At 43.6% G+C, this 19,913-nt stretch overlaps 1 protein-coding gene across 1 annotated transcript in view; it reads left to right on the plus strand.

Moving 5' to 3' along the window:
- Window positions 1–19,913, plus strand: part of LOC138567575 (uncharacterized) — a 304,059-nt gene that overhangs the window by 215,993 nt on the left and 68,153 nt on the right. Inside the window, exon 4 of the mRNA XM_069645940.1 lies at window positions 10,020–10,146. Within this exon, the coding sequence (XP_069502041.1) occupies window positions 10,020–10,146 (127 nt within the window). The remainder of the gene's footprint in view (window positions 1–10,019; window positions 10,147–19,913) is intronic.

A 19,913-nucleotide genomic window follows, 5' to 3' on the forward strand; every position in this document is an offset into this window, starting at 1 on the left:
ACAGCCCTAGCAGCCGACACCACCAAACCTATGGCGCAAAATATCATCCTAGGAGATTTCAACCTTGGCTATAAGGACACAAGCTACCCACACGCAATCTCTCTAGCCTCGGCACTACTAGAACAAGGTTATACTCAAGTTAGCACCAAACCCACACACGAAAAAGGAAGGATACTTGACTGGGTTGCGGTTACAAATTGCACCATCACCCTACCTGATCCGACTCCTCTAGTGTGGTCAGACCACCATCTTATCACCTTTGAATTGCATATCAACCTAGAAAAGAAAGATCCCAGTATTGCTCCCCCTTGCATCACAAGGAATAAACGCAACATCACAGTAGACGCTCTAGTTCCTTTGGTAGCCCCCCTACTCAATGCCCTACAAGACACCAATGATCCTAACAAGCTAATTAACATCTATAATGAGACCATGACAAAAGGCATTGATACTATTGCTCCACTAAAGCTACGCAAAAGTAAACCCATAGCCCACCTTAACTCGTGGTTCACTCCAGAGCTAAAAATACTCTGCACTGAAAAAAGAAAATGGGAATCACGTTGGAAATCATCCTCTACACTGGAAAATAAAACTAACCTTGCCATCATTACTACTACCTACAAAAATAAGATAATCCAGACCAAAAAAGAAACCTATAATGACAGAATAGCTCAAGCCAGTTCCAGTACGAAATAATTATTTAACATCCTAAGAGAACCCCAACCCACCGCCAGACACATGCACTAAGGACAAAGCCTGGTGCACCAGCATCCAAAATACCCTCTCTAACAAAATTAAAGGTCTTCAGACCAAAATAGCTGACAAAAGATCCCAACTAACAGTCACTACACCAGCACCTACTACCACCCCTCACACTAACTCAGGTTTCACGTTAAGAAAAGTCACCATTCCTGAAGTCCACAAAATCATTGCGTCTCTTAAACCATCTAACTGTAAGGGCGATAGTTGCCCAGCTCAGATTATAAAAGATGCAGCTAGAGACCTTGCCCCATTCATTACTAAACTTGTAAACTCCTCCTTCTCGAACAATTCCGTCCTAAGTAACCTCAAACAGTCCTGGGTTCTACAACTACTGAAAAAACAGACCCTAGACCCGGCTATACCTACCAACTACAGGCCAATTACGACAGTCCCCTTTCTACTGAAAATTCTGGACAGAATAGCCTACTTGCAAATACAAGACTTGAAGCTCACAAATTACTCGGTACCCGTCAATCTGGCTTCAGACCTCGGCATGGAACAGAAACTGCACTTGTCGACCTTAAAAGCCAGATTGATGAATTGAAAGACAAGGGAAAGATGGCCATCATACTTCTACTCGACCTCTCTGCAGCTTTTGATTTGGTGGATCACTCTATACTTTGCAACCACTTATCCTCTGCGGCCCACTTCTCTAGCTCTGCAGTTGTCTGGATCCAATCTTTCCTCGCTAACAGAGCTATGCGTGTGTTCTCACCGTCAGCAGTCGTTGACCCCATCCCCATCACCTGCGGAGTCCCCCAAGGATCCTGCGTCTCGCCCACTTCTTACAACATTTTTACAAAGCCACTATTCGACAAACTGGACCGTCTGGGTGTCACCTACACAAATTATGCAGATGACACCCAGATACTCCTACCCCTCTCAGGAACCTATGGTACAGATGTCGCACAGATTAACTAAGTCTACATCATCATTCAGGCATGGATGGCCACACATGGTCTCTGCCTGAATGATAATAAAACAGAACTACTCCTAGTCGGATCACCTAATAACCTTCTCAAACTAAGTCCTCACTACACAAATATTGTTATCGATGGGAACAGTGTACCCATAGCCAAACATGTAAAAACTTTAGGTTTCTACCTCGATGCCCAGGCTAACCTAACCAAGCAGATAAACGTGACCTCTTTGGCCACAGCCTACACTGGCAAGTTGATCAGAGCCTGTACACCTGTACTATCCCCCACCAGTTGCCTTACTCTGGCGAGCGCGCTCATACAATCCAGATTGGATTATTGCAACAGCCTTTATCTAGGAGCAAACAAGTCCATTCTAAATAAACTACAGATTATGCAAAACAACGCGCTTAGAGCAGCATTGAATATTCCTAAAAGAGAGCACATCTCAGAAATTAGAAAGCAACACAGGTGGCTCTCTGTACATGACAATATTGCCCTAAAAACTATCTGCCTCACACACAAAGCGATTAACTTCCAAGCCCCCCCCCCCTATCTCACAGACAAATTCACTTGGAAGGTATCCAATAGATTCACCAGATCATCTAACACGCCATCCCTGGTGGTGCCTAGATACAATCTAAAAAGAGCCGGAGGTTCTAGCTTCCCGGTATTAGCCGCCCAGCTTTGGAACTCTCTCCCACAGAACATCCAAACCATTCAAACCTTCAACAATTTCAGAAGCCATGTTATCACTTGGATTCTTAACAAAACACAAAACAATAGCTCTTGATACCATTAATAGCTAGATGATCTGCTCAACTAGTATACGTGTCACCCATCCTATACTACTGCTATGACCCAATGTATAATATGTATAATGTTTATGCATATCCTATACTATTGCTATGACCCAATGTATAATATGTATAATGTTTATGTATATATGTACCACTGTAATTTTACAAACTGTATTAATGCCTTCAACTGCCTATACTATACCATGTAACCACTTCCACCCTCAAGCGCCCAATTACCTAGGGGTCAGGTGCGTGATATAAATAAAATAAACAAACAAACAAACCAGCAATGCTCGCGCAAAGGGGTTAGAACGCTGTGCTTTACTCACTAGCTTCATTGACACTTGCTCTACGGGTCGCACTGGTTCCACACCCTCTGCCACAACTTCTACTGCTTATGGCTTCTTAGGGACCCACACCCTTCCTCTGTGAAGGTGTCTTCATCTGGCCACACGTTTTTGAAGCCCCTCTCGCTCCTGAGACCTACAGCTTGTCAACATCTCCTCGGTGTCCAGCACCTTCTCTGCATGGGAACCACGGTAATCAGGCTCACATGGGGGAAAGACAGCTCTCCTGCACTCCTTCCACTGCGCAGCCTCTGCACTTCAGAGTTTGGGGAAACGGGACCTTGTAAAGAAGGCATAGTATCAAACAGTAAGACAGACACAAGTGATCACAGTTCAAGGGTGTTTATTGAACTTCAATTGGGTTTGAAAAACACCTATCTAAACCTAAATCTAAAGATGGGGGCAAGCTACGACCATCAAATAATAATAATGCAGTCATAGTGGAGTCTTATCAAAATAAAAGGGCCTATACTGAAAAAAATGTTGCCAGACAAAGAAGTCATTTTACCAATTTTTACGGCATAATTTTCTTGTCCATGGTTAGACAATTGAGACACCTTGATGTATTTTTGTCAGGTAGCTTTCCAACTATCCTTTGTGCTCGTAACATGCTCAGTTTATCATGGTTTGAGTTTGGCCATTAGAGCAGTGAGCCCTTTGCTCCCTCTTACATTTCTTTGGCCAGGATAATTCGACCCATCAAAGCACTTGGCAGGAGGGTGGGGGGGGGGAGAGAAGGAACCAAACTGGTGTAGTTACCAGTATTTATCCATAGCTTTATATTGTTTTTAGGAAACTGCCCTTAGTAGCCATGGACCTTTGACTATTGTTGCATAAAGGAGGGTTTATATAGCATTTTGGAATCATACCCTGGGCCTGCCAGTGCTTAATCACACTGAAGTGTTGGTCTATACTGTGTGCTGAACCAGTTTGAGCAGTGTTTCAGACAGCCTCCATTGCATTGCCCACATCTCTGCAGAGACATGGCATGAGCCTTGAACAAAGAAAGGAAACCATCTTGGGACTCCACCCTATGTATGTCAAGTAGGCCTGCTACTGCAGAGCTCCATGGTTCCTCTTTGCATAAATTGTTGCTCATTCTTTATATAATGTGATCAAATGGAGGTTTCTGGATGAACGGTTGTCTGCGCACACTGTGTGCTCCTGGGGAACAGTAGTTTTGGACAGGATTATATGTTTCCCCAGGGTGAGCATTGCCAGGACATAGTCCTGACAAACGCTTCCTCTATGGCGAGACCAATATTATCCTATTTGTATTTGAAATTGCCATGCATGAATTCCTCGCAGGGGGACCCACAAAAATGATATGCCTTGTTTTTTGGGACTGATTGGTTTACAGGTGTATTTTAGTTGCATGCATTACACATGCGTGGAGACACTTTAAAAGGGACAAGGTCATGATCTTGCCTTGTGTGACGAGCTCCTGCCACATGGCTTGGCCTGGTGGGGTAGACCAAAGCTTCCTGCAACGTCGCAGGCCCAGCATTAGTAGCAGGTGCCAGCCCTCATGGCCAACCAAGCTTTACTCCAAGAGCCAGGCAGGGGACTTCATCACAGGACCTCTTCGGGTACCATCCATTCATTAAGGGCAGATTTGGCAAGATTGATGGCACTCTGTTGTGGTATATAAGCGTATAAAGCTCAGTGCTGAAGGTTACTCATTTATTTAGATAGATAATATACAGTATCTTGTTTGAATTCATAATATCTCTGAAAAGTTAAAAACCATAATGGCTGTTTTTAGCTAAGCAGCTACTTTCTCCCAGTGGCATGTGTGGTATTTCAGATGCTCCATTTGGGCTCCCATGTAGTTAAATGGAAATGTTAATCGTAAATACAAGAGTGGTAAAATAATAGTGAAATCTCCCATCCACATAGAAGAACCAAGGAAGATTATGGTATAAAAGAGATCCCCCTACAGTCAAAATAATGATTCCAATATTATTAATTGTTCTCTTTAAAGCGTATGGTGTAAATATATACATATTTATGTTTTTTTTTTTTTTTCCATTAAAGCATGTACTTCATTTTGTCAAATGTTTGACATATCTGGGGGAGTGTGGCCAAGATGGCGGCCGAGTAACAGCGGGTACCTGACGCTCCACCACTGAATATCATGGAATTATCCTTATTTGTGTAATGCAAATTACAGTGAAAACAATGCATTGTTGGAACAAAAATGCTTACACAACTTATTAACATTGATTTACAGAGCAGAGGACCAGTGTCTTTAACAATGGGTGAGAGGATGTGAATATAAGACAAGATTATTCAGGGGAGGTAGAAACGTGAACTAGGGACAAAGACAGTAGAGCATGATATAGGAACGGCATGGTGGAAGAAGTGCTTCGTTTTAGGCTAAAGGGGTGAGGGATAAGTGGTGTGGGGTTGTCCTAGAGAGGTAGGGGGAGGAGAACAATGAGATGTGGTGGTGTAGAATACAATGCAAGTAGTTCTTTAGAAAGGAGAGCTAGGACGTTGGGTTTGAATACAGATGGAGTGGGAGTAGTGTGGAGAGGAAGAGCATTCCAGAGTAAGGGAGCGAGAAGAGGAAGAGTGGAAATGAGGGGGAGCGCAAGGTGCCTGAGACGTGGCAAGGAGGTGAGCTGAGGATGATCGTAGGGAACGCGGAGGAGAGTAGGAAGTGAGATGGGCTCATATGTAGGTTTGGTGAACCAACCTAAAGACCCTAACATTAATACACAGAGAATAGTATGGGGTGCTAAGTGGTGCATAACACTGGGGGACCTATAGGAGGAGGGAACTGCTATGGCTTTCCAAGACTTTTGCGAGAAGTGGGATATTCCAAGAAACCAGTGTTTAACATATGCTGCAACCATGTCCACAACACAATCCAGAGAGGTAGGGAGGGCTTTCCTTTTCCTAGGACGCCTTCAGAACACAAAATAGTTATGGCAATAAAGTTGTTGGGTGGAGGAGGGAAAAAGATTCCAACTCTATAATGAACCCTGACTACATACCAGTCCACAGGGTTATAAAATATGAGGGAAATTTACGGAGACTACATCATGTCATCAGCAGTACTAAACATTATGAGGAAGACTTTGTGGTTGCAGCCTTGGATGCTGTAAAAGCATTTCATTCTGTCAAATGAGACTAGTTATATGCGACCTTTGACATTTTGGGATTGGAGTTGACTTTCTTAGGTGGGTACAATTGATTTATACAAAACAGACAGCTAGGGTATGGACGGGGAAACAAATATCTAATAGCTGAGAGCTAGGGAAAGGAACTAAACCTGTCTGCTGTCCCCAATGTTGTTCATTCTTGCCCTGGAGCCGCTTGGCTGTATTCTTGAGCACAATATGAGGATGCATGCATTCAGATTGATGGGCTCAGACACTTTATCTCATTGTATGCGGAATATGAGCTTCTTTATGTCACGCACCCTGATCCCAATTTACAGCACATCCCTGTGTTAATTGACTGCTTTGCTGAAACTTTCGCGTACATGCATTAGTCGCTAGACGGCCAACTTGTTCCCGCTAGCTGGACTGGTGGGCCTTCATAGACATCAGCTGCCCAACCTGGAGGTGAAGTGGGAAATGTACACTTTCCGATACCTCAGTGTTAATGTGTGGCATGACTTTGAAGCATTGAATACTCATAACACAATGGAGTCCTTTAATAGGGTAGCAAAATCTGTGACGATCTGGCAGAAACTCCCTCTGTCAATGATAAGTAGAGTTGCACTTTTGAAGGTGGTAGGGCTCCCTCGTTTTCTTTATTATTCGGTTATGTACTGTTTAATATTCCTAAAATGTTCTTAAGCAAATTAGATATGATGGCAAGGGAACTTATTTGGGGTGGGAAAGAAACAGGATACACTACATGTATGGGAGGATCAGATTACCCCACTTTGAGCTATACTATCTCGCTGGATATTTGCATTTCGTTGTGGGCTGTTTGGCAGATGATGCTTCCTCGGATACTATGTTACTGCAGCCTTCTATTAGACGATATTTTTTTTAAAGAAGTACTATGGGTGCAGGAGAGCCACTTTCCCTGTCTGCCCCACCTCCTGGCATTGGGCAAAGATCGGTGGCTTAGGTCCTGGAGAGTATTGGGAACTGTAGATTCCTATTCCCCTAACATTTCCCTGGCGACGATACTCAACATGAAACCAGACTCTGTAAGTGAGCATAGGAGGCCATGGGGTGGCCACTCTAGGTGACTTGTTGGAAGGGAAGTTGATGGATTTCAGGTCCTTAATACAGCATTCTGGCATGCATGGTGGCACATTTATATTATATTTGGGCCTGATCAAAGACATGGAACTAAAATGGCCAGACTTTCGTGAGGGTGCTGAGTGTGATCCGGCAGTTGAGGCCATGTGCGATATGACAGAAGGAGGCCATGTTGTTTCTAGACTGTATGAGTCGTTCTTACATACATTGAGTGCGCCTGACGTGATGGTGCATTCCAAATGGGAGGCAGACTTGGGGAGGAAATTTACTGATACAGAATGGACCCGGACATATATATACACAGAAATATTCTCCAGAAATACCAGATTCAAGCTATTACAATTGTACGTCACGAGTAGGGCATATCTGAGTCCACATAAGATATCTGTTTCATGGTCCTGAAAAGCATGGCTGCCCGAGATGCACTGCTGATATAGCGGACGTTATGCATATATTTTGGTCATGCTCGGTAGATCAACTGTTTTGGGGGTCAATTGCAGAGCGAGTGTCTAAGGGGGGGAATTGAGATGCAGGCATGGCCCCCAGAGGCGTGCTTACTGGGAATGTTCCAGAGGGGGGAGACAAACGCACAACAACCTTAACAGGATGAAATACCTAATCTGTGTACGGAGGCTAGCAATGGCCTACAAATCTGTGGAAGGCCCCAATATTGAAGCATGGTGGAAGGACTTACAGAGATGGGCTGTGGCAGAAACCTCTGTTTGGCATAGAGCGGTGTATAGAGGGATGAGGGATGAGGGAGGTGTGTGAGGACGTAGCGGCATGGAATGCCCTGACTCGGGCAGTGTTTGCCCCCTCAGACGAAATGCTGCGATAGGAATTCTTTAAAAAATGTTTTTGGTTTTACGTTTGTGTCAGTTAAAGGGAAATTATTGTGGGATATGTGAAGCTGTCCAGAAATTTGAGTTTCGCCCCCTCTAAAGGATCATGTACTGATTTGTCAGAACTGTACAAGCAGGAACTTTTGTTGATGGTATTTGTTTGCTGGCTGTGTTTTGGACGGCCTTCTGTGGGGTGTGCTGACTTATGCTTCTGTAACCAGGGGGAACAGTGCAAGACTGTATGTTCTGTTTGGTGTATGTTATTAAAAAATGATTTTTTTTTTTAAATGAGGGAAAAATGGGAGCAGAGTTTGGAAATAAGCATTGATAAGTGGAAGATGATATGCCAACATGTCAGAAGTATCCATGAACGCTAGGCTAAACCTTATACAGTATAAGTATGTGCATGGGGTGTATTTCACTCCGGAGTGCGTGCATACCTTCTCCTCAGACAGCCTGGATACATACCCAAGATACAAGATGCTGCCTGCTGACCTCCTTTGCTTGGTATTGAGCTGCCCTCAAGTTCAGCATCTGTGGCACCTAGTAATGGCACAGCTAGCAGAAATAACGCAATGGGACCTGGCACGTGACCCCGAGGTCTGCCTTCTGGGTAAAATTCCAAGAAGGAAGGTCGCCATAAAAATTCATGGCCCTGGGCCTTACGTTCAAGCATCGAATCGTTATGCATTGGAAGAATACTACTCCACCGGCATAGAAAAATTGGATTGTGTGTGTAATAAAATGTTCAACTACTGAAAGAGACTTGCATGTGGATTGGAGAAACTATATTCTGGGTTTGGATCAGTTTCTGAATCTGCTGCAGTACCTGTCCAATTTGAAGCCACCTTGACCTATTGAACTTCTGGTTGCAATCCAGCAGTATTCAGAATGATGTTCAGGGTTTGAAATTGATTGGACCTCACAGCTATTTAGCTCCTGCTTGTAGCCTGGAAGTGCCAGGCCAGCTTGACACCAACAAGTACCAGGAACTACTTTTGGCTCCCCAGGCCAACAGACGCCGAACAAACACACCTATTTGAATGGATTTATGTGCTTTTGGGACAATCTATATATAAACATTAGGACACAGCTAAAAACATTTAAAAGATAAGGAGTCAAATATAATTTACAAAATGCTACGTTTGCATCTTGAAATGAAAGTTAGATTTGTGGAACGCTATGCATTAGCTCCTTGTTCCCCAGTGGTAACTCCTGGTCACTGGTTAATGCTGGATACCCTGGAGCTTTCTTTAGCGCCTGCTTATCGAATCTTAATTTCAATCCCTGTGGGTGTACATCACATCATCAAGGGAGCACTAAACCGCAAGGGTACAGCATATATGAAATGTTATAGGTTTTTAAAACATTTTTCTTTAAATGATTTTGAGTACCAATTGGGTATTTTTGTGACTGCAATGTGTCCTTTAAATTATGGGCGAGTTGTGCTTTGCTGGAATGAATTCATTGTTGTTGATGGTTGTTGTTTAAGTGACTGGATTATTGATGTAATTTCAATAACAAGATTTTTTTTAAAGAAATTGACATATCTGAATGCGAAAGCCAAAATTACAATTTTATTAAATCAGTTTTGCATGAAGGATTTGTGTGTGTATATAATCTTGATTTTTAACGTATACATTGCTTTATACTTCAAATATATGTTTCAAGTTAAGTTTGGTGTTCTGAATTTGTTTAAATAAATGAATTGGTTACTAAAATGATATCCCCACCCTTCTGAACAATATTCAACAGATCAACAATACACATCATGAGCACAGAAATTCCCACCCAAATCCCCACCCAAGAGCATGACAAAGTATTTCCTCACAAGGTAGTGTTTAAATAGTATAGTTGACTAATCAGTCAACCTCATTCCATTGGACAAACCAACCTGGCTGAACGTTTTATCCTTCCAATTAGTTAGGATGCGCCAGAATGGTTGTCAGATTCATAATACGGAGAACTGTATTATTACTAAAGTACCTGTTTTGCTGCCCATCGGCACACCTTTATAGAACTGTGCCATGTAGAGAACATTTCCTAATAATCTTTGTTTGTTGATGACCATGCCAAAGTTTAACTGCAGAGACCAATGTCTTTCCTATGTCTAATATTTCAGGAACTTAATACATTTGATGATGTTGCCGTTTTCTTTTCGGCCAAAGAGTGGAACGAATGGAAGCAGGTGGAAGAGATTCTTGAGCGGGATGCCATTAAAGAGCACCTTGACCGTCGAGACCTTCTTGGTAAAGAACACATCTTACCCTTCTATTCTTGGGAGATGTCTTTGTTATGTATTTCTTGGATGATAATGTTCTGTTGATTTGTGTGTGATATTTGCTTGAATAATGGTTTTGCCACTTTAGGACGGCTTAAAGTTGCTTAGTGGGAACAGAAAAAGGCTGCAGGAAACATGACAGAGAATGGGGGGGTCAGGAAAGAGGGATGGGAAGTTATGGGAATAATGTGGCATAATGTGGTTTCGACTTACTTCCTTCCCAAGTGCTTTGCTTGCCTAACACTACTTCGAGAATACTTTTCATTCATGCCAACTGCAACTGGGTGACTTTCTTTGCTTGTCCTTTGATCTCCCATTGGCCCCAGTCCCATAATCGGCCTTCAGTAAACCACTCCCATGCACACTAGCAATCTTTCCCTTATTGTCCGACGTTCACGGTGATCATTGCATCCGTCATGTGTCTGGGAATGAGTGCTAAGTGAGTGTTTGGGTGGGGGCTGCCTATGCATTCCACACATTGCTACAGGTTATATTGATTGTGGATTGTGTGACGTTTGGGAGATTCTGACGTAGCACTTAATGCTGAAGTGCACAGGCCTGGACCACTCTTTGCTTGGCAATTAGGAGGCAGGCTGGGCAGTTTCTCAACTCATCTTGCTTTGTGCAAGTACCAGGGCCATTTGGGCTACTTGGGTATTCTTTAGATACTTTATTCAGAATAAAAACAATAAAATACACCTAAAAACAAACACACAAAACATAGAAATTAGATAAAACCATCAGTCCGTTTACAGATTTAAAAACATTTCAAACTCATCTCCTAAAGACAAAGCAACATGAAGAGGAGAGTATACTCTCTGCCTCATTAAAATCAAAAATTTAAAATGTAAACCTATCAAAGAATTCTAAAATGTATACACTATATAAAAGTAATAAGTACTGATGGAGAACTCTGTGGTAATAACAATACATTTTTTTAAAGCCTGTTCTCCTGTTTCTCTAATACACCCATAATGCAGTAACCACAAATTTCCGCACCAAATGTTGAAGCTGGTATCGCCTGCTTTCGGTATAACCCCAAGGCAAGCGAGATTGCTCCTCTCCCATATTTAACAAAAAGGGAATGGGTAGCCCCACAAACTTCCCCAGATTAGAACAGGCCAGAGCAAGTTCAGAGGTCCATCCACAGTTCTCATGGAATCTAATTCCTTGGTAATCATAAAACCTTGTCTGTTCTAGTTTACTTTCTTGTCCATAGATATCCAAATGTGTATACTTTGTGAACTGTGGCTTAAACACCAGGATTTTTGTTTTATCAGTGTTGAGTTGTAATCCCAAAGTCTCACATGTAATAATAAATACATCCAATGTAGTAATTAATCCTTGGGGTGAGGTAGACAGTACCACCGCATCATCGGCATAAAATTAAGCCGGGTAGCTATTCTTCCCCATCTTGGGGCAATCCATGCAATTCTGACGCAAAGCTTTAATTACTTCTTCAATATATATGTTGAAAAGGAGGGGTGCAAGGACGCAGCCTTGTCTTACCCTTTTCTCAACATCAAATGAGTCTTAATTCTCAAGCTAACCCGAAACGTACAACTGCCTTATTATCAGTATATAGCAGCTGAGATCCACAAATACAGCATATAGCTTCATTTTCAGCAACACGCTGTACTTCTGGATCAATAGGAACAGCCGAAAGCTTTGGTTGACAGTACTCTGATGTCTTTGGAATCCTGCCTGCAAGTCACTAATAATTTTATTTTCTTCGACCCAGGCCTGGAGGTGAGGTAAAATTGCCTTAGCGTATATTTTCTCCACACTATCGAGGAGAGAAATGGGACAGTAATTAACTGGTAGGTCCCTCCCTCCCTTTTTGTATATCGGTACAAATACTGCATTTCTCCAGGGGCAGGGGCTGTCCTGAATCTCATTAAAGCATTGAAGAGATTTCCTAAATGTACCTACATTATCCTGTGGTTAGTAGTCTAAAAGGGATATAGTGGGTTGTGCCTTTCATAAACTCTGCCCTAATTGCTCTGCCTCCAGTCACACTCGCATACCTTTCTCCCTCCTCATTTCACTGTGCCCCAGCCACCAACTCCACCAACTTTCACTTCCTCTACTTCCTGTGTCTTCCTCCTCTGTCCCTCCAATGTCTCTCACTCATGAGCCTCCCCTCCACTCTCTGCATTCCTAATACTTCATCCTCACTGCTACTCCACCCTCCTACTGCTGTTCCACCCCACTTTCTGTTCCGACACCCTTCTTTACACCCCTACACTCACTTTCTATTCACTCCCTATACTTCCTTTCCAAAACACATTTGCCACTCTTTCATGCACACTCACAACGTAGTACCACTTGCACTCACTAACCAATGTCTTACCTGCTCCATAAAATGCCTCAACAATCTTCTCCACTGTCCTTCCTCCTGGTGGTCTCTCGTTCCTCCCCCTCCTCTAACCCCATCCGACCCGCCACAACTTCGGGCATCCTGCTGTCATCTATATTCTATCCCTCCTCTTGCCATTGGATTAGGCGCCTTTGCCAATCTTGCTCAGTCTTCTTTGTCTGGTAGTTTTTACGAACGGAAAAGATGTTAAATAGTAGGTGTTAGGGAGTTTTACACAAGTTTCTGTCTGTGACAGAACTTGGAAACGCCCACCTTAGGTGACCGGGTTGTAACCCTTGGGTTTAGCCTGAACTACCCAAAGGTTTGGTAGCCATGGCTGAGCAGTCAGGCTTAGTATAGGAGGGAGAAGGGCTGTAGTGAGGCACACAGAACTTGGAGCATACACTTAGTTCAAGGTATCCCTGGCACACTAGCAGTTATATAAAAATACTGTTTTATTTTATATACACTAAAACTTTAGAAGTAAATCGGTTAATTCCTATTCAAACAGTAATATCACAGTAGAATTAAAAGGTAGTGCACTTTAATAAAGCAACACAAGTGAGATAAACTACTGAAACAAATAAGCAAACTTTAACTCTTGCAACTTTCATTAACCCCTGCTAAACCTATCTTTAGAAGTCCAACCCTATACAAGGTGAGTCTCGCAGAGTCACGGTGGGCACTGGGGGCTCAGTGATCAAGGGCTGAGGAGGAAGGAGGCAAGCAAGCAGCAGACATAGCAGAGTCTATGAAGGTTTCTTCAGGTTTGCCGGTAAGTAGGTTCGTTTGGCAAGTTATAGCTTAACGGGTTGCTCCCCCCAATGGGACGCTCACCTCAATGGGACTCAGTGTGCCCTGAAGGGGGGTGTAAGTAACAGCTTAACTGCCACCCTTTAGGAACAGAAGAAGAACGCAGCGGGACCAAGGTAAGTACCTAGGCTCAGGACAGTACTTTTTTAATTAAGAACTTGCTGCAGCAGGACGGTCCCCAAGGTGAAGCAACAGTTGTCCCCGGTTCAGATTTCTTGACCTTAGAGGCTGAAGTAACTTTGGAGCAAACAGACGGGTGCATTTGAGCAGTGGGGCGCCCAGCAGTGGCTATTCGCAGCACTGGTGCGTTGGAGCCCTTCACAGGCTTTGGGTCAGCAACGTTTGTAGTCTGCTAGACTTCTCTTCGGCTCTCAGTCCACAACTAACCTGAGGGGACGTCTAGGAGCAGAAAAGAGTCACTGCAGGCCCAGAAGGATTCCCGCAAGATTTCAGTCGAACCCACGCATCACAAGACGTTGCACTGCAAAATGGCAAACATCTCAGGGTATTAGGAGGTTGCAGCCCTGGAAGGTCGCAGCTCTTTGTGGCATGGCATAAAATTAAGGTGGTCATGAGACTCGTGAGCCTACCAGTCCATGGGAGGAAGTCTTCTTCAAGAAATCTTCCCTGTCGCTCAGAATTCGGTGTCAGGTCTGCAGCAGTCCCTCAATGGCTCTGGCGGTCTCTTGGAAGTTGCTGGGACGTCCTTCTACGAATTCCTCTTCGGATCTGTCCAGTGGTCAACTCTGGGATTCAGCTCCAGGACCCTCACCTTTTATGCAAGAAAACTGGCTGAGCTCACCAATCACCAGACAAGCCTTTCATGCAGATCTTGTCAGTGGCTGTCCAAAGGGGACAGCCAGCCTCCCAGTACAAGCTGGTTTCAGGCAGGCATACTGCAGGGCAAAGACCAGGGGCGTTCCAGCCACCTCCCCACTTCCTGTCCCTTCAAACACTCGGAGCCTTTGGCAGGCTTTCCAAAGGAAACCCGTCGGAGACAAAAGACTCATCAGGACCTCCCCCACCCAGCTTAGGTATAAGGTGGCTCAAGAAAGCACAAGTCATCATGAACAGGGCTTAGAAAAGTACAGCCACCATTTTAGGGGAAAGGTATCCCTTGCTGTAGCTGCAAAGACATCCTATGACATAACATTGTGAAATAGGTACACTGCTCCAGCCTGTCAGATAACTTGTCACAGTAACTAAAAGCTCCTGGAAATGCGAGAAAAGGGAGACAATGTTTTCCCCTCAGCACTGCCCTTAAGGTGGGGTGTGATGATCCCGCAAAAGTTAACCCAGGTAGGATAAAAAGTATCACCCGGCCTTGATAACAGAGTGTCACCACAGGAAAATAAGAATGGGAGCTCATGGAGCTTCCAGCAACACTGCACAGAAAGTGTTCTGTGCTGAAATAGTAAAAGGTAGATGTCCGAAAAGATGGAGTTAAGCATAACTCCATTAAAAAGTATCAAAAGAAGATAAAAAGGGTTCCAAGGTACAGAGTAAAAGGACAAGTGAGTGTTGAAAAGGTTCCCACTCACTTAAGAGAATTAGACAAAAAACCAAGAGTCCAGCAAAAAGTGATGGGGGACTCACAGGTGGAGAGAATTTCTCTCAAAAAGTAACTCTACTCTAACAGTAGGCTAAGCCCTTCACCATGTTCCAGTTTGTATTAGGGGGCCTGTGGATGTCCCCCCCCCCCTCACCCACTAAGGTAAGTGAGGCCCCTTTTCGGGTTTGTCTCCTTGGTGGTCTAGGGGTTTGGTTGCACACTGGCTGCAGAGCGGGCCGGCGCTGGGGAGATGTGTGCAGCATGCTCTGCATCCTGTGTTGCTCTCTCTCGCTTCCTCCCTCTCCTGGTGTAGTTTTAGGTTTTCTGGCATTTCTGCACTGTCAGCGTGGTGCGCTAAGGGGGCTATTATTTTCCTACGGATTCTTCGCACTTGATGGGTCAATTATGCCTGATCTGGAAAAGCAAGAAAGCATTTTGTTTCAGAGACAAGGGGTGATGCAGTTTGGTACTGTACTGAAACAGGCTGGTGTTTGGGCGCGAGGGAGTGAGCATGAATTAGGACACTCTCAACTGCCACTTCTGGGTTAGGACTGGCTCTGGCATTCTCCATGGTAGGCCTCCCTCCCCAGGTTGAGAGAGGTTTCCCTCCCCTCATGACAATGACATGGTACTGGCCTTGTAACAACATACAACTCTTTATACTATAAATAAACCCCTAATACACACATCAGAGGCCCTTTCATTTCCAAAGAGTAGCAATATTCCTATGCTGAAGTCAGCATGTCATTTGGAATTTTGCGTGGTTTTTCCATGCACTCAATTCACTCCATCAAATTGACATGGTTTAGTCATAGCAAGGCTGTAAGCTGATTGGAAAATGTTAGCACACAAAACACCAGTGGGTAAGAACAGTATTGTTTGTGTGGTGATCACCTAAGAATACGAGCAGCTTCCCAGAAAACCCTGCAGCATTGCATGTTGCCTGTGATCTCGTGAGGGGAGGAGAGTTACATTATGTAGGCCTATGGAATGGGTCCAGAATTGAATTTTGCTGTGGTGTTCCACCTGCATTCAGATATAGATCCTCTTGATTACATTTGCACTGGTGGAGACCAAATTCCCATAAGTACCAACATTCAACACAGCAAAGTCTTAATATTGGATCCGCTGGTATGCAGTGCTCCGATATGGCTATTTTTCCCCCCTTAATGAATACTATTTGAAGCCTAATTGTAGGAATGCACGCTGACACAGGAGCATCTTAGTTAAGGCAATTTATTTAAGTAGGGAGCAACAGACCCCCAGCACAGCCTCCCTCTTTTTTCCAGGGACAGCAGCTCTGACTGGAATTATTTCAATCCCAACACCCCATTTAGATGGTTGACCTACCTCATACTGCCCTCAACCAGCAGCATCATTCCTATACACAGTATATACATATAATTACACAAGACACATTATAACACTAATATTCAGGCAATAAATGAATGTATCCAATCTGATATCATGCTTTAACAAGATTATCACACAGACAAAAAAAACACATATATGACTAATTGGCAAAGCCAACAGTTTGGACCTTTGTCTAAATGGGACAAGCATTTGCCAGGCACTCCCATCATATGCCCAGGTAAGTACACTATTTTCTAGCTGTTGACATATTATAGCCAGATGGTAACATTATGTCAGTGGCTGGCAAATGCCTAACTAATAGATATACACAATCCAAAACTGTTGCCTTTGTCAATGCTTATTTTTAAGAGAACTTAATCACAATTTAATAGCCTGAACTAAAATGAAAGCTACAACATGGCTACCAGAACCATAAGCATCACTGGAAATTCTCAAAACAGTGGGAATAGGTAGAATTTTATTTTAGTATACATGGTGCCTTTCACTGCCTTTCCTTGGCATACCCATGCTACTTGCCATGGTGCAGAATGTGCACTCGCCTATTAATTGACCCTTTTTGAGAATTAAATGGTGTGCTGTATTTATGTGTAGAATTGAGGTAGCTAGTGACTTTCTATGGCTGGCTAGTAGCTTGCAACTTGACACCACCCTCTCTTCCCTATATAATTTATTTTGAATTTTAATTAATCAGAAGTGGTGTAGAATCTGGTATAACTAAGGGTGATGTTATTCATAGGTTACCCACAGAATAATGCAATCCATGTCCTAATAAAGTGGTTTTCTATTCCTTGCTGAATTTGTGAAATCATCAACTTGAAGTGGGAAGTGGAATTATATAATGGGCATCGTATGTGTTAGGATAGATTTTCAGAGTGAGAGAATTCGGAGAGCCCAAACTAGATGATGAGCAAGGTTTTTCACACCTACCAAACTGTCTCAAGATCGGGTAGGCTGAGAATTAAGGGAGTCTTTGGAGATCAGGGGCTGGTGTGGAAGTACAGTTGACAACATTTAGAGACCGTTAAGTAATATAGTTCCACACGGAAGTATACAAATATTCAATTTAAAGGTCATAATGCAGCGATCCTCTTCCATGGTGATAAACCCCTCCCCATGTACTTGCTCTTTGAATCACAGATCAATGCCATTTATTGCATCTGACTGAAATAACATATTTTGGAAAATATCTCCTTTGGTACAGGGAGAATACCCCAACTGCAACCCCTAAAGAGGACTGTTAGCTGTGTTGGTAGTCCCTTTTTCATTCTTATAGATCTTTCATTAAATGTAAGACGCCAACCTTCCAGCAGTTTCCTATCTCTAAGCCCTCTTTCAGCCCTACATTTAGCACCTTGTAATCCTCTACAGAATATTTGTTCTCTTGGTATTTCTGATTCTCTAAGCAAACTGTAGCCTGATGTCAATCGCTCTAAACTGCACCCTCTCACTTTACTAGATCATATTCTCAAAAAGGGCACTCATTTAATCACTAACTTACTTGGCAGGAACTCCTTTCAGCCCATCGCAATACACCCAGGTGGCCAGGACACGGCCATTGCTTTTGGATCCAGTTTCTGGGGGTGAACCAGTGCGGGAGGATCACCTAGGTGAGGGGTCTTAGGGGAGTGGGACACCTGAGGGCGAGACGCGGTATCCCCTCGCGGTAGCCCCTTTACCCCATCCCACCCATAGGATATTTAGAAACCCCTCTCCCCTTTCTCTTCACACACACTTTCACACAGACAGCTCGCTCTGGGAAAAAAAAGACTCATACCCGAGCATTGTACCTGACATGCCCCACTACAATGGTCAGGTAAGGTCAGGAAATTACTGATAATCACTCACACCTGACTTCCATTGAACTTTTCCACATGGTTAAAAGTCTGAGCACAAGAGCACATTTGGAGCGAGGCAAAGAACACTAAGGAACAGTACTCTTCTGACGGCAGCTGAACGAGGGAAGATGGACGGCAAACCAAGAAGGGTATGCACGGAGGGAGATGCCCTTGACCTTTCCGGCGAGAAACCGTTGCTTTCCAGAACCCTTTAGAGTACAAAGTATAAGGCCAGGAAACCAAACTGAAGAATCCTGTATTGTGTGTCAGAGATATCCAGTGCCCGCATGCACGGCTGACCGAGTCAGAGAGGATCAGCAGCCGGTGTGTTACCATCCTTGGCTCCAAGATGAAAGCAGTGCCTGAGAGATCCAACAGCCGGTTAGTTGGGGGGAAACAGGTGCAAGAATGGTCCGTGTTGAAGTCCAGGTTGCAAGCAGCAACATTGTATAAACAGTGCAAGAACGAAGAGTGAAACGCGTGTGATGAGACACGAGAAAGGCTTAATTGCTGATGTTTTGAACATTTCAGGAGAACGATATAATACCAGTGACAGTGGTCCGGCACCACGTGGGTGCTCAATCAAAGGTCTCTGTAAGGGATCCAGCCAAAAAGTGGCAGAAACAAAAGTAAGAACATTGTGTGAAGTGAATCGAAGTCATACTGCAATTGTTTTAGGAAAACCCATCGCACATTCGAAAGTCTTCAATCTTTGATATCAAGAGGCAAATGTAGAAAGTTTTATTGCATGATCCGAGCCTGATCGAGGGAGACCAGTTGTGAACATTGTGATAAAAGGGGTCCGAGCCCGAAGGAGGGAGACCAATGATGAACACTGAAAGCAAGAACTTGTGAATGTGAAATCCTGATGAGAAAGGAACTTTGATGCTTGTTTGTTAAGACAGGCCCTCTGCAACAAGAGACTGTATTTGGGAAAGAAGCTTTGGCAGAAGGCCCTGATACCCATGCTTTGAACTGTATCCTCGTGGCAGAGAAGTCAGACTGTGTGCGAAGCTCGAACGTCCCGCCTTGCCCTGTGCTGAAAACGTGGGCAAGCCAACTGCTCACTTATCCTGACATATTATTTCTTGAACACTTTCTGTTTTGCATACACTTTTGTCCCACACCATTTAGTATTTAGAAGTAAGGATTGGCAAAAGGTTTATTAGTATAGACCCTTTTATTTTGACAGAGACTCGACTAGGACTGCGTTTTTTTTTTATTTGATGGTTGTATCTTCCTCCCATACTTAGATTTAGATGGGTGTTTAACCAACCCATTGAAGTTCAATAAACACCCTTGAACTGTGATCACTTGTGTCTGTCTTCACTGTTTGATACTATGCCTTCCTTACACCCACTATATCTCCCATCTATTAACCATGGCTCTGAGTTCACTTTGACAGGTCAGTAATTGGTTCAGAACCAGTATGCTGTCTGGTTTATGTTTGGTTGACCATTTACTCAGACCGAGATGTAGTGTACATCCAACCAATTCCTTTTTTTGCATTTAATCGAACAGGTGATTGCAACGACAGATGCCCATGTGCACATGCTGGGAGAAACACTGATATGCATAAGCCAAAAAAGCGACTGGCAACAAAAAGAAAGATTAAAGATAACTATGGAGTTAATCTGAAAGAGGATTATGTACCTCTGCCAATTTCAAGCATACAACCTGCTGTAAAAAGACAGAAGACGGAAGACTGGAGAGTGCTTGTACATTTGCAATACCTCATATGGGGATCAAGGGTACTACTCAAAGGCACACAGCCTAGGAGTTGCAACATAGGCTGCATGGAC

Source organism: Ambystoma mexicanum, chromosome 2p, assembly GCF_040938575.1.
Source record: "Ambystoma mexicanum isolate Mex_15411 chromosome 2p, UKY_AmexF1_1, whole genome shotgun sequence".
NCBI lineage: Eukaryota > Metazoa > Chordata > Amphibia > Caudata > Ambystomatidae > Ambystoma > Ambystoma mexicanum.